At 40.2% G+C, this 12,727-nt stretch overlaps 1 protein-coding gene across 1 annotated transcript in view; it reads right to left on the bottom strand.

Moving 5' to 3' along the window:
- COL9A1 (collagen type IX alpha 1 chain) overlaps positions 1-12,727 on the bottom strand; it is a 90,953-nt gene that overhangs the window by 38,526 nt on the left and 39,700 nt on the right. The window contains exons 19-25 of the mRNA XM_070418309.1: positions 10,368-10,421; positions 7,647-7,700; positions 4,060-4,113; positions 1,242-1,295; positions 1,049-1,102; positions 864-917; positions 376-429 (exon numbers count right to left, since the gene is read on the bottom strand). Coding sequence (XP_070274410.1) covers positions 376-429; positions 864-917; positions 1,049-1,102; positions 1,242-1,295; positions 4,060-4,113; positions 7,647-7,700; positions 10,368-10,421 — 378 coding nt within the window. The remainder of the gene's footprint in view (positions 1-375; positions 430-863; positions 918-1,048; positions 1,103-1,241; positions 1,296-4,059; positions 4,114-7,646; positions 7,701-10,367; positions 10,422-12,727) is intronic.

The raw sequence follows: 12,727 nt of genomic DNA, 5'->3' as shown, positions 1-12,727 counted from the left end.
GGCATGAGTGGGGGGTGGGGGGACAATGGGGAGATAAGGACACAGTTGTAATACCTTAATCAATAAAGGAAAGAAAAAAAAAGTAGGAGAAAGTATATGATCCTGGCCCACCGCTCAGGGTTAGGAAAAAGATATAGGGAAGATTGAGTGAACTAAAGAGGAATGTAAAATTAAAGCTTAGTATATTATTAGAAAAAGAACTAGCTACTCAGAGAAAAAGTACAAAAATGTAAATATAAAAAAAGGTAAAGCATCATATCTTCCCCCAGGATTTAGCAATTTACTTAATATGTTTCTCCCCAAAATTCATATCTATACATGCAAATCAATATATGTATATAAAACCAATAAGCATTTAAAGAACTAAATACTCACAGGTAACCCCTGCAGTCCTGCATCACCGGGAGGCCCAGGTTTCCCCGGTTCACCCTGGGGGGAGGGGGGAAGTTTTTATTGCATCTTTGAACTTGTCTGAACCGCTGTATTACTTTTAAGAAAAGGAAGGACTCAGAGTAAAAGGATTATTCCAACAGCTGACCTTACATGCATTTTTATAATGTGACCCAATAAGGGGCAGAGGTTGGTGTGGGATAAGACTTAGGATATAAATTCGATCAAAATATACAATTTCCTTCAGCCTACTTTCCTCAATGGGACAATTTTACTGAGTTTCTGAAACCAAGCAAATAAGCATCCTATTCTAATAACCATTTTGAATTGACATTTGATTATAAAATTAAAAGGAGGAAAGAAGTCAAAACCAGCTAAATAAATCTCCCAGTAATGGAGTAATGGAAATGCTATGCTTGGTTGGCCAGGGCAGAGATGGCCCTATTCATTCTTGGACTAAATCACACAGCTACCTTTGTTCCGGGCATTCCAGGGATCCCGTCACGGCCATCCACACCTGGCAAGCCCTAAAGACACACAAAGAGACACACTGTCTCTTAGAAACACATTCTCCTTCCCTTCATTATTTTCTCAAGTTTTATTCTGAGTTAATAATCACTTTGAAAAATGTGCTCGATGACTACTGCTCAAGACATACCGTGTCTCCTTTGGACCCAGGGAGGCCAGGAATTCCTCTAGAACCTTGAGGCCCCTGCAGGGCAAAAGGGAGAGGGCAGACAAGTCATGCTCAATTGTCACAATACTTAGGACATGTCAAAGAGGGGAGCATAGTCAGCAGATGACACTGGAAATCACGCTGCCTGTCGTGATGAACACTCATTTCAACTCACTCTGTCTCCCTTGGGACCTGCTTCTCCTGGAGGCCCTCGCTGTCCTTGATCACCCTGTAAGAAAATAAAATGTTGTTACTCTAAGCAAAAGTTACTTATCGATAGACTTTTGAAATTATAAGATACCATCCACCTTACCTCTTTCATCCCAATGGCTCTGCTCTATTATGGATGCGTAGCTCGAGAAATCTTTTTATAAAAATTGTCTTTAAAAAATGATTTTCCATTGGGATCATCGAGACTTACTTATTTTTTACTTTCATTTTAAATGCATATGCTTCTTTGCTCTTTGGATGTACAGGTAAAATAAAATTAAGGTCCATACTGCAAGTAACTTTGGCATTTGTAACTATGTGTACATATCAGCTACTTCCCTTGATTATCCTGGTGGGATAAGGTTTGTATTAGTTGCCAACCTTTTCTCCCTATTATTTAATTCCACAGTTAATAATAATGGTTTCTGTAGAAATTATCAAGCTCCTGTTGATATAGGGTATAGGTGGCAACAGATGGAGGATGTGTCTTTGTAAAATACAGCTTTTGTTGGATTGTTTACCTCCTCTAAAACCTCAAATGGCTTCCTATTGCTACTGGATCAGTTCCTATTGCTAAAATTGGCATTAAACACTCTCCACAATGTGGTTCTGCCTTATCTATGCAATGTCATCTTCTCAACATAAACTTTTCACTCCAGACAGTAGTAGCATCTGCGACAGCAACCCCACCCATTAAAGGTGTTTCCTCTCAGTTGTACTCTGCTGTTCTCCCGGCCACGCCTCCTCTAAGGCCCTCTTGCTTGGATTACCTTTACCACATGCTCTAGTATTTGATCTTATAATGAACTAGAGGCCCAGTAGACAAAAATTTGTGCACTCAGGGGAGGGGGGGTCCCTCAGCCCGGCCTATGCCCTCTTGCAGTCTGGGACCCCTCGGAGGATGTCCACCTGCTGGCTTAGGCCCGCTCCCTGGGGGATCGGGCCCAAGCTGGCAGTCAGACATCCCTCTGGCAGCCCAGCAGCCCTCGAAGGATGTCCACTTGCCAGCGGGGAGCAGGCCTAAGCTGCAGTCGGACATCCTTAGCGCTGCTGAGGAGGCGGGAGAGGCTCCCACCACCACCGCTGTACTGGCAGCCATCAGCCTGGCTTGTGGCTGAGCAGAGCTCCCCCTGTGGGAGCGCACTGACCACCAGGGGGCAGCTCCTGCATTGAGCGTCTGCCCCCTGGTGGTCAGTGTGTGTCATAGTGAACAGTCATTCCCAGTCGTTCTGCTGTTAGGGTCAGTTTGCATATTACCCTTTTATTATATAGGATAGAGGCCTGGTGCATGGGTGGGGGCCGGCTGGTTTGCCCTGAAAGGTGTCCCAGATCAGGGTGGGGGTCCTGCTTGGGTGCCTGGCCAGCCTGGGTGAGGGGCTGATGGCTGTTTGCAGCTGGTCACACCCCCTTCAGGCTGGGAGTCCCCACTGGGGTGCCTGGCCATCCTAGGTGAGGGGCTGATGGCTGTTTGCAGGCTGGTCACACCCCCTTCAGGGTGGGGGTCCCCACTGGTGTGCCTGGTCAGCCTGGGTGAGTGGCTGATGGATGTTTGCAGGCTGGTCAAGCCCCCCCCCCGGTGGGGACCCTCACCCCATGGAGGTTTGGCCAGCCTGGGTGAGGGGCTGATGGCTGTTTTCAGGCTGGGCACACCCCCTTTAGGGTGGGGGGTCCCCACTGGGGTGCCTGGCCAGTCTGGGTGAGGGGCTGAGGGCCATTTTCAGGCTGGCCAAGCCCCCCCGGTGAAGGAAGCTCCCAGCCTCTCCATTTTTTCTTTTTTTCTGGGATTTATTTACCTTCTATAATTGAAACTTTGTAGCCCTGAGAGGAGCTTAGAGCCAGCCAGGGCAGACGGGAGGGAAGCTTGGCTTCCTCCATTGCCAGGGACAACCCACTCCTGCTTGCTCCAGCTCCGTGGCCACGGCCAGCTGAAAGCAGGTATCTGGGGTTTATTTACCTTCTATAATTGAAACTTTGCTGCTTTGAGAGGAACTCAGAGCCTCCGCGGCAGGTGGGAAGCTTGGCTTCCTCCATCATTGGGGCAACCAAGCCTCCTGCTTGCTCTAGCTCCGTGACTGCCGGCCGCCATCTTGGTTGGGTTAATTTGCATATAGTCGCTCTGATTGGCTGGTGGGCGTGGCTTAATGCGTAGCAAAGGTATGGTCGATTTGCATGTTTGTCTTTTATTAGTATAGATGGTTTAGTTACATTCTGTCTTTCACACTGCACCATAGGACCTTGATAATTGGAAATTTCATTTTACTTATACCTTTTCTACTCTCTATGTGTATAGGTTATCATTAATAAATGCCTGTTTTATTTGCTTCCAGAAAGGGGAAAAGGTGTGAGGCAGCCTACAATATTGATTCCTATATCTATGGCAGTCAAAATATGGAATAATGAGGTCAGAAATCATAGAGAAAGAAAAGGATAAAACTACCCAAGAACCTGACATGAGATAGTTACTGTAATTCTAAGTAAGCTGACAACCAAAACAAAAGGAAAACATAGCAAAGATAAACACTTAACGATTTTACTTCACCTGTAAAAAAAAAAAAAAAAAAAAAAAACAAAAAAAAAAAACCTATCTCAACCCAAGAAAGAGATGTTTATCTTAATTAAAATGTTTTAAATAAATATAAAAACTATTGCCCATTTTTCCATTTTAATTATTCACATGTAGGGGACACTTGCAGATACACATGCATATAGCAAAAAAAATCTGTCATTGATCATTGCTAAAAAAAAAAAAAATCATGGGTTCTTGTTAAAGGAAAACTACTTACAAATGCACCAGGAATTCCTCGAGGCCCAGGTTCTCCATCAAAGCCCCGAGCACCCTGCAAAAAACAAGACAAAGAAATGAAAATGAGTTCAGTCATATATGTTAAAGGGCATATCAGTCTTTCTAAACAACTTTAATAGCCACTAAAAAAGGAGGTTTTATGTGTGTAATATATATCCTATTCATTAGTGAACCCCAAAAAGTAGATATGACACCTGAAATATGAAAACTCTAGTCTACATCTTCTTATCCCACCAAAGTACTTACAGCAAAATTTTGATAGCACTCTGGATATTTGAAGTTAACACTGCACCCATTCTTGGTTGATGACATGAATAAATAGCCTGGCACCTGCTTAGAGAACTTGGCAGATGTATTGGAAGAGATTTGGTAGTCCCCCTCCAGGACGCTCAGAATCCCTATGGGAACTCATTAATGGCGAAGACCAAGGAGCCACCCAAAAAACAGCTGCCAGGAACTCTGTGGGAGGGTGTCTGGGATTCTGGATTTCCACCAAGAAAGAAATAGATTTAGAATCAGAAGTCCAGCCATGTGATTTGGAAGAATGAATTGTAATAAGGATTTGAGCAGTCCCTCTCCCATCCTGGGTAGATGTTAGGTTCTGTTTGCATAAAGCAGTTGATCTATTCTCTCAACAACAGATTCGCCCTGCCAAGCGATGTGGTGTAAGAACTACGAAGCTTTATAAATCTAATATCTTGAATTATCTCTGACTTGGTTATATTTTATATATATAATCTCTTTTTCATTATAAAAATCAAAATGTGATTTTAAAACAAAAATACGGTGCTTTTTAATGCTGTCTACATACACTGCATGACAAAATACAATCCCCTTCTTTAAATCTTTTTTTCTTCTATTAAGTGAATGAGAAGGCAATTGAAGTGAACAGGCCGTCTTCTAATGAACAGGGTTGAGATGGGGAGACGATAAAATAAATGGAAAGCAGTCAAAAGAGTATTGAATAGATGTCAGGCCAAGAAAACCAGGTGGACAGTGCCCATAGTAAGAATTAAAAATTAGAAAACCTGTGATAGAAGGTTCAGACACAGGTAGAATCGGAGAAAGACCACCACAGAGAAAACACCAGAGAGCCTTGAAATTCTTTGATCCCTAAAAACCAGAACAAAGCAGTTGGCATTCTACATTCACCAGGGAAGAAGGGGCTTGGAAGACCTGAGAAAGACTTGCATTCATCATTCAGCCTGTGTTGTGAGAGCGACGCCCAGCCTTGCATTATAGAAATGACTTTGATGCACTTTCTCTCTCATGCTGTTCAGGGAGAGCTCAGACCCAAACTGCTGTTACTAGGTAACCACTCGATGGGCCTGAGTTCACAAGAAGGGCTTTTTTTTTTAATTGGTAGGAATTTGACAGAAACCAGAGGAAATGAGAAATTTTGAAAAATAGCAACTAGAAAAATGCCTCAAATAAAAAGCATATCAAGATCGGTAATTGATTTCAAAGTGAGGGATCACATATATTAGAAATGACTTAAATCCAGAAAAAGCAAAGGCCTGGTATCAGCAACTGTGAAATAAATGGGATTTATTATTTAATAACAGAAAAGATACGCACAGAATGTTACTTAAGGTAACATGAATATAGAAATATAAAATATTTTTTTAAAGTGCAGTGTGTTTTTTTAAAGAAATGAAAGAGGAAATCAGCCAGACTGAGAATACCTAAAAGAGGCTAAAAAAAATGAAGTTGAAGAAAGTATTCACAAAATCATTTCTTCCAACATACAAAAATGTGAATCTCTTTAAAAATATATTCAATTTCATTTATTGAGTACTGACAATGTGCAAATTATTCTTGTTTAGTTGTTGATGGAAGGCTGTATGCTTCTGTGTGGAATGATATCAATTAGCCATTAGCCATAGACGTTCTAAAGAAAATGGGGCAAGAGTGCTTTTTTTTTCTGGATCCTACAAATTGCATTTCCTAACATACTTTCTAAGAAGGGGTAACTGTTTTCTTAAAGTCTGGTAAAGAAGCTAGACACACACACATGCACACACACAGAGCAAGACAGACACTTCTGAGCACATCATGAGCTTTCAGGATTCCACTGTTTTTGCTTAAGATATTCACTCAGCCAGGCATCCCTTGACCTGTATCCTCCGCCAACAGCAACATCGCATCCTTCTAGGCCTGACCTCCTTCTGACACCAACGCCTTCAGGAGCCCTCCCAGTTCCCCCATCAAGGTTAGCTATTCTGTCTTCACTACCTCATACCACTTGTCCTCAAGTTGATATCCCTCTTGTTTGCATTATAATTAGCTATTTTCTCCCAATAAATAACCAACTTGCAGAGGTCCTTATTCCTCTTTGAATCTCCCCAGCATCTCACAGAGCACCTTGCTATGGAAATGCTAGGAGAACCTGGGCTCTAAGACTAGGCTAAGAACAAGTTGGTGAACTCCGGTCACAAGGATATGATCCCTGCTAAGGGCAGAGCTCAGAGATCAGTGTGGCAGCACAGCCACTGAGGGCCCCAGTGTCCTTGAGTGCATCTTGCCTTCTCTCACTCTCCCTTTCCATCTTCCCCTGTCCTAGCCTTGCTCTCCAGGTACTGCATCAGTGTTACCAGTGTTAACTACCAATAATGATAAAGAGGTAAAATATAACAGCCCTTTTTATTACTATTTACCTATTTAAAATATATAATACATGACAAGTATTATGCATACTACTCTTTTTTATCAGCTAAATGATAAACAGAAATGTGAGACTCTAACCCAGTGGTTCTCAACCTTGGCTGCACATTAGAATCACCTGGGAATCTTTTTAAAATCCTGATTTCTGGGCCTCATCCTCCAGAAATTTTGTTTCTTTGTTATGGGGTGGGGCCACAACATTAGTAACAAAGAAACAGAATTTCCAGAGGATGAGGCCCAGAAACCAGGATTTTAAAAAGATTCCCAGGTGATTCTAATGTGCTGCCAAGGTTGAGAACCACTGCTCTAACCAAACATCTGCAAAGCACCAAACAAAAAATAAAAAGTGGCCAGCTTGTGTGCCTCATTAGTTGAACATGGACCTAGGAACCAAGAAGTCCTGGTTAGATTCCCGGTCAGGGTACATGCCCAGGTTGCAGGCTCAATCCCTAGTAGGGGACGTGGAGGAGGTAGCTGATCAATGATTCTCTCTCATCATTGATGTTTCTATCTCTCTCTCCCTCTCCCTTCCACCCTGAAATCAATAAAAAATATATTTTAAAAATAATAATTAAAAAAGTGATGTTGTTGAAGATAAGATATTTTTAAATGGCCAAAAATTTAAACATTTATACATTTTTATATTATACTAGAGTTCCGGTGCACAAATTTTGTGCACAAGTAGGGTCCCTAGGCCTGGCCGGCGATCAGGGCCAATTGGGGCCTTCTGGCTGCCGGCCAGGGCCTTCCTTCATTCCGCGCCACCCCTTGGTGGTCAGCACACGTCATAGTGAGAAATTGAACTCCCAGTCTCTTGGTCAAACTCCCAAGGGGATAATTTGCATATTAGGCTTATATAGATGATAGATAGATAGATAGATAGATAGATAATCATATTCTTACTTTTTCTCCCTTTTCCCCAACTATGCCAGTGATGCCTCTCAGTCCTTGAGAGCCCTGGAAATGTAAAAAAGAAAAGTGAATTATTGTAGTTGAAGCACACACTCATTTATCTCATTTATCTCATCACAAAAACTGATCCAGAAGAAGGATGTTATCACAACCTAAGGTAACATTAACAAATAGTGACATCATATAGATGAACTTTTCTAGTTTAGAAAGAAAAATCCAAGGAGAATTCTTCTGATGGTAAATCCTTGTTTAAAATGTTGAAGACTTACACACCCTGGAGTTCGAACAATTACTGATGACAAAAAAGTAACTATCACTGGCACAAGAGAATTATGGTAATGCACATGGCTTAGCTTTTAATATATACAGAACACACTGCCAATCTCGCCTCCTTCATGGTTTGTAAATTGGTTACATGTAACATGGTTCAGATTTTAGACCTTGGGATAATTTATTCTCCCCATTATATGCCATCAAAGGCAACTAGGTTCCCAAGCTAGCCCACTAAAGCTTATGACCTATAAATGCAGCTGCTCGAGTCTCCATTAGCCACCTATAGTCACTATTCATTAACCCAGTTCCATGATAAGTGCATTCTGAATTCCAGTTTGGTCCAGTAGAAACCCACCTCACCCAATCTCAGTCACCGGAGTGGGTAATCCTAAAAATGAGGGTGTGGAGTGTGATTTCTGGTATCCCTTTCACTACTAAAATGTTACCTCTTGGCTCTCTGGTCCCACAGCAGGAGGGCCCCCAAAATGAATCCTGTAAAGAGTGAGCATAAGAGCTCCCCACGGAGCAACAGTGGGTAGATGCTTCAGCAAGAAGTAGGGTAGCTACTTCTGAACAACTTGCTGACTGTCCACTGTAACTGGCTTAAGATAAAGTAGCTCAAGGCCAGTTATTCCCCTTGTGCTCTCACATGGAGAAAATGGGGCAATTCCATGGCCAACTCTGCATCCAGGTCAGTCACAAAGTCTATGTAGACCAGTTAGGATTGACCTGAAATACAAATATGCAGGCTGATCCAGCTTAGGATATAATGTGAGATATGGCCATAACAGATTAAAATTGCTCTTTTTGAAGGTAATTTTGAGTCATAGCGATGTCATGACAAGGCCATGTATCATCCCTCAGGGTGACTACTTTGAAGGGCAGAGCTTGTTTATAAATGTTCCAAAATGTTTTTTTTTTAATCTGTACATAACTTTATAGAGACATGTTTAAAAAGTGAAAATCTGTACTTTTACAAAAACATCTTTACATATCCACTCCCAAACCCCAGAAGGTCAGCAAGCACTAATGATATCCCCAAAGGACCACTTGAGCCATGAAGCACCCAACAGAGATCCTTAATCCATGAGCACTTTTTTAAATGCTCCTTGCAAAATCCTGTTCATAGCATCTTTGAGAATGGTTTTTTAAATAACTTTTTAAGACCTATCAAATTTTCATCAGGTAAAAAATAAAGCATAAGTCTCTCACACTACTTATCTCTATTTTCTACTCACAAAATAGTGTTTCATATCAAGGCTAGAGGAAGGCAAGCTTCTGGAACAAACACCCTTGGACTCCTCAGATTTTCTTAAAGTTTTCACGTGGCTTAAAAGCAGAGTCTATTTCTTACAGATTCTCTGACTCGTTTCCTTTAGCTTGATTTCCCGCCAGCTCTGGTAAGCACTACTCTGCACGCTCCCTGCACCCTTTATAAAAGCCAGTTGTGCAGGGAGAACAGAGCAAGGGCATGAAGGGTGGCCCCGTGTTTGTTCTTCTTAACTCTTTAGTTTCTGAGAACAAGACCCAGCCTGTTCTAGCTAGCTACAATGTTCAGTGAATATCTTGAAATTATTATTTCCATAATTGTTATTACTCATTGTGACCAAAAACTGGCACAATTCCATTTTCATATATGGAAGTAATGTAAATTCCGATTTAACAAACATTTTTAAATGAAGTATGCTGATAGCCCCAATTTCCTCACTGTGCATATTATTGCAGCAATTTGCCAAAGCACAAGGGATCAACTTTTTATTAAAAGATATGAATACAAGCAATTAAGGATGTTCTAATTAGCCCAGTTGGAGTGTGGCTCCGTTGGTTGAGTGTCATCCTGTGCACCAAAAGGTTGCCAGTTCCATTCCTGGTTGAACACATACCCAGGTTGCCGGTTTGACCCCTAGTTAGGGAGCATAAGGAAGGCAATCGATCTCTCTCTCTCTCTCTCTCTCTCTCTTTTCTCTTTAAGCACGTCCTCGGGTGAGGATTGGGGAGGGTGGCGAGGAGAATGTTCTAATTAAAATGATTGCATGCTGGCATAAGATACATTAAATCCAGATAATATACCTGCTGAATATTCAGGAAACACAAAATTTTCTCATTATATTATGTAATAAATAGTACCATGGAACACAGAAAATATATATCATCCTCTGTGTTCAATATTTTTTTCAGATTGCCTAGCCCTGAAATTTAGTAAATGAACATATGTAGCTATATGTAGAATTTTCTTGTTAAAATGGTGCTTGAATATACAATGGGGATCTTTCCTATTTTGAAAAAAAAATAATAATTTCCTAAGACTGGCTCGGCAAAAAAATAGAGAATATGATGTTAATGTAATATTATTAGTCCAAATGCCAAATAGAAAATATTCCAAATATCCTAAAAAGAATATTCACATGTCCTAGTTAAATTTTTTAAAAAATACTTTACTGGAGGTCCTTGAGCTCCGACTTCTCCTGGTTCTCCCTGGTCACCTTCTTCACCCTAAAACGCAACCGAAAAGCACACCTGCTGTTATTCTAGCAAATGAGCATAGAAATAGGCTTGATCTAAATCGGCATACTTTAAATTTACTAGGCATCCTCTGACTTACTCTACTATGCCTTAAAACATTATTTTACATGAGTAATCCATATTAATTATAAAACATTAAGAAAATACAAAGAAGTATACAAATAAAGCCACCCAAATTTCACCATTCAACTATAAATACCAGTAACTTTTTAGATGCTTTTATAAAGAAAGGAGGGCAGGAGGAAAAGAGAGGGAGAGGGGAGGGAGAGGGGAGGGAGACAGAGAGACAGAGCGAGAACATGTATGCATATATACTTCAAATATGCATGTGTTGGGGGGGTATTACTAGAAAAATAAGATCACACTGTGCAAACTTTTCCATAAACTACAATATTATTTAATTATGATTTTTATTTTTAACTTTTCTTATTATCATTTTGATACCATATACAAATTTTTAATGTATTTAAATCAGTCTTTCTTTTCATGGCTTATACCTTTGATGTCAGTGGTAAAAAAACTTTCTCCACCCCCAAAATATAAGTATTTCATCCATATATTTCACCTAGTAATTTTATAATAGAAATCTTTAATTATCAGTAATTTATTTTAATGTAAAATATAAGGTATAAATCTATCTATCTTTTTCCTGGTAATGGGCCACTTGCTCTAATACCACTTATTGACTAGTACATTCTCTCCACACACGTTGGATAATTCATCTTTAATATATACTAAAGTGTTAAATATACTTGTTTGTAGGCTTCCTATTCTGCTATACTGATCTGTTGTATGATGTTGTCAATACCACAGCATATTAATTATTGAAATTTTATAATACACTTCAATCTCAGGTAGAGAGAATTCATTTACCTTATTTTCGCTTATAGTTACTCTTATTTTTCAGTTTTCCTAAATGTGTACTCTTCCAGATGAACTTTAGAAATTGTTGGGCAAATCTTCACAAAAATACTACTTGCTTCATATTAGGATTGCATTAAATTAATAGATTAATATGTAGAAAATTGAAATCTTTACAATATTGACTCTTTCTATATTGGAACTCAGTTTATCTTCCTATTTAGCCAATTCTCTTTCTTTCCATCTATAAAGTTTTGCTCTTTTCTTCATATTAGCCTTGATAGCTATTATCACTGGAGTCTTCTTCCATTATGTTTTCTAACTAATTATTGTTTTGATTTTTAAATATTAATTTTATAACCTCTTGTGCACTTTTAAATGTTAATATATTCTAAAAGAAAATCCAACTGCTGTTTCTTACAGAAAGATTACTTTATTGACTCCAGGGAAAAAAGTTTTATTTTATACAATAAGTATACTGCCCTGCATTACTTTGGTAATGGATATCATAAATTATTAAATTAATGATGAGAAAAATTCTTCATTTTTAATATTATGTAAATATTTCTATTGTTCTTTATTTCATGTTTCTATTCACAATGTTCTTGCTCCACATATTGTACCTTATATTTAGACACACACACACACACACACACACACACACAAAAGAAAATACAAAAAATTTAACAGAAATATTAACAGAAAACTTGGACATATAATGCAAAGAATTAGTATATACCTAAATCACTTATACTTGATTTTTTAATGAGTTAAGAGAATCTTACATAGTAATTTGAGTATCATTATTATATTTAGACTGGAGGCCCAGTGCATGAAAATTCATGCACTGGAGGAGGGGGGGGTCCCTCAGCCCAGACTGCCCCTTCTCACAGTCTGGGAGCCCTCAGGAGTGGGAGGTGACCAGGCGATCAGGGGAAGGTGATGCCCCATCACACCTCTGTTGCTGCCACTGCCAGCAGTGCAAGTCTTGGCAGGCCCTGGTTACCTGAGCCTCGGACGGCCCTGGGTGGCTGGGCAGCCACCATCTGAGGATGAGGGGACTGGGCACTGCCATCTTGTGGCTGTGGGCACTGCCATCTTTGAGGGCATGGCAGTCAGTTAGCATATTCCCTCCTTATTGGCTGTGGGCGCTGCCATCTTTGAGGGTGGGGCAGTCAGTTAGCATATTCCCTCCTTATTGGCTGTGGGTGCCACCTGCAATGGCGTGAGGGTCAATTAGCATATCCCCTCTTTATTAGATAGGATTATATCCCATAAGAATATATGATTGACAGCAGGAAAAGGAAGTCCCAATGGGAAAGCTAGTGAATTAACTGGTTCATGGAGTGGATAATCAACAGATGGGTATATTTCAATGCCGCTTGTCTTTCCCTAACTAACTACAAAAACAACAG

The sequence above is a fragment of the Myotis yumanensis genome, unplaced genomic scaffold (genome assembly GCF_028538775.1).
Source record: "Myotis yumanensis isolate MYYU_CA2020_CCGP unplaced genomic scaffold, mMyoYum1.0.hap1 SCAF_6, whole genome shotgun sequence".
Lineage (NCBI taxonomy): Eukaryota > Metazoa > Chordata > Mammalia > Chiroptera > Vespertilionidae > Myotis > Myotis yumanensis.
The sequence above is the reverse complement of the archived record's forward strand: the minus strand, read 5'-3'. Positions and strand labels throughout refer to the sequence as shown.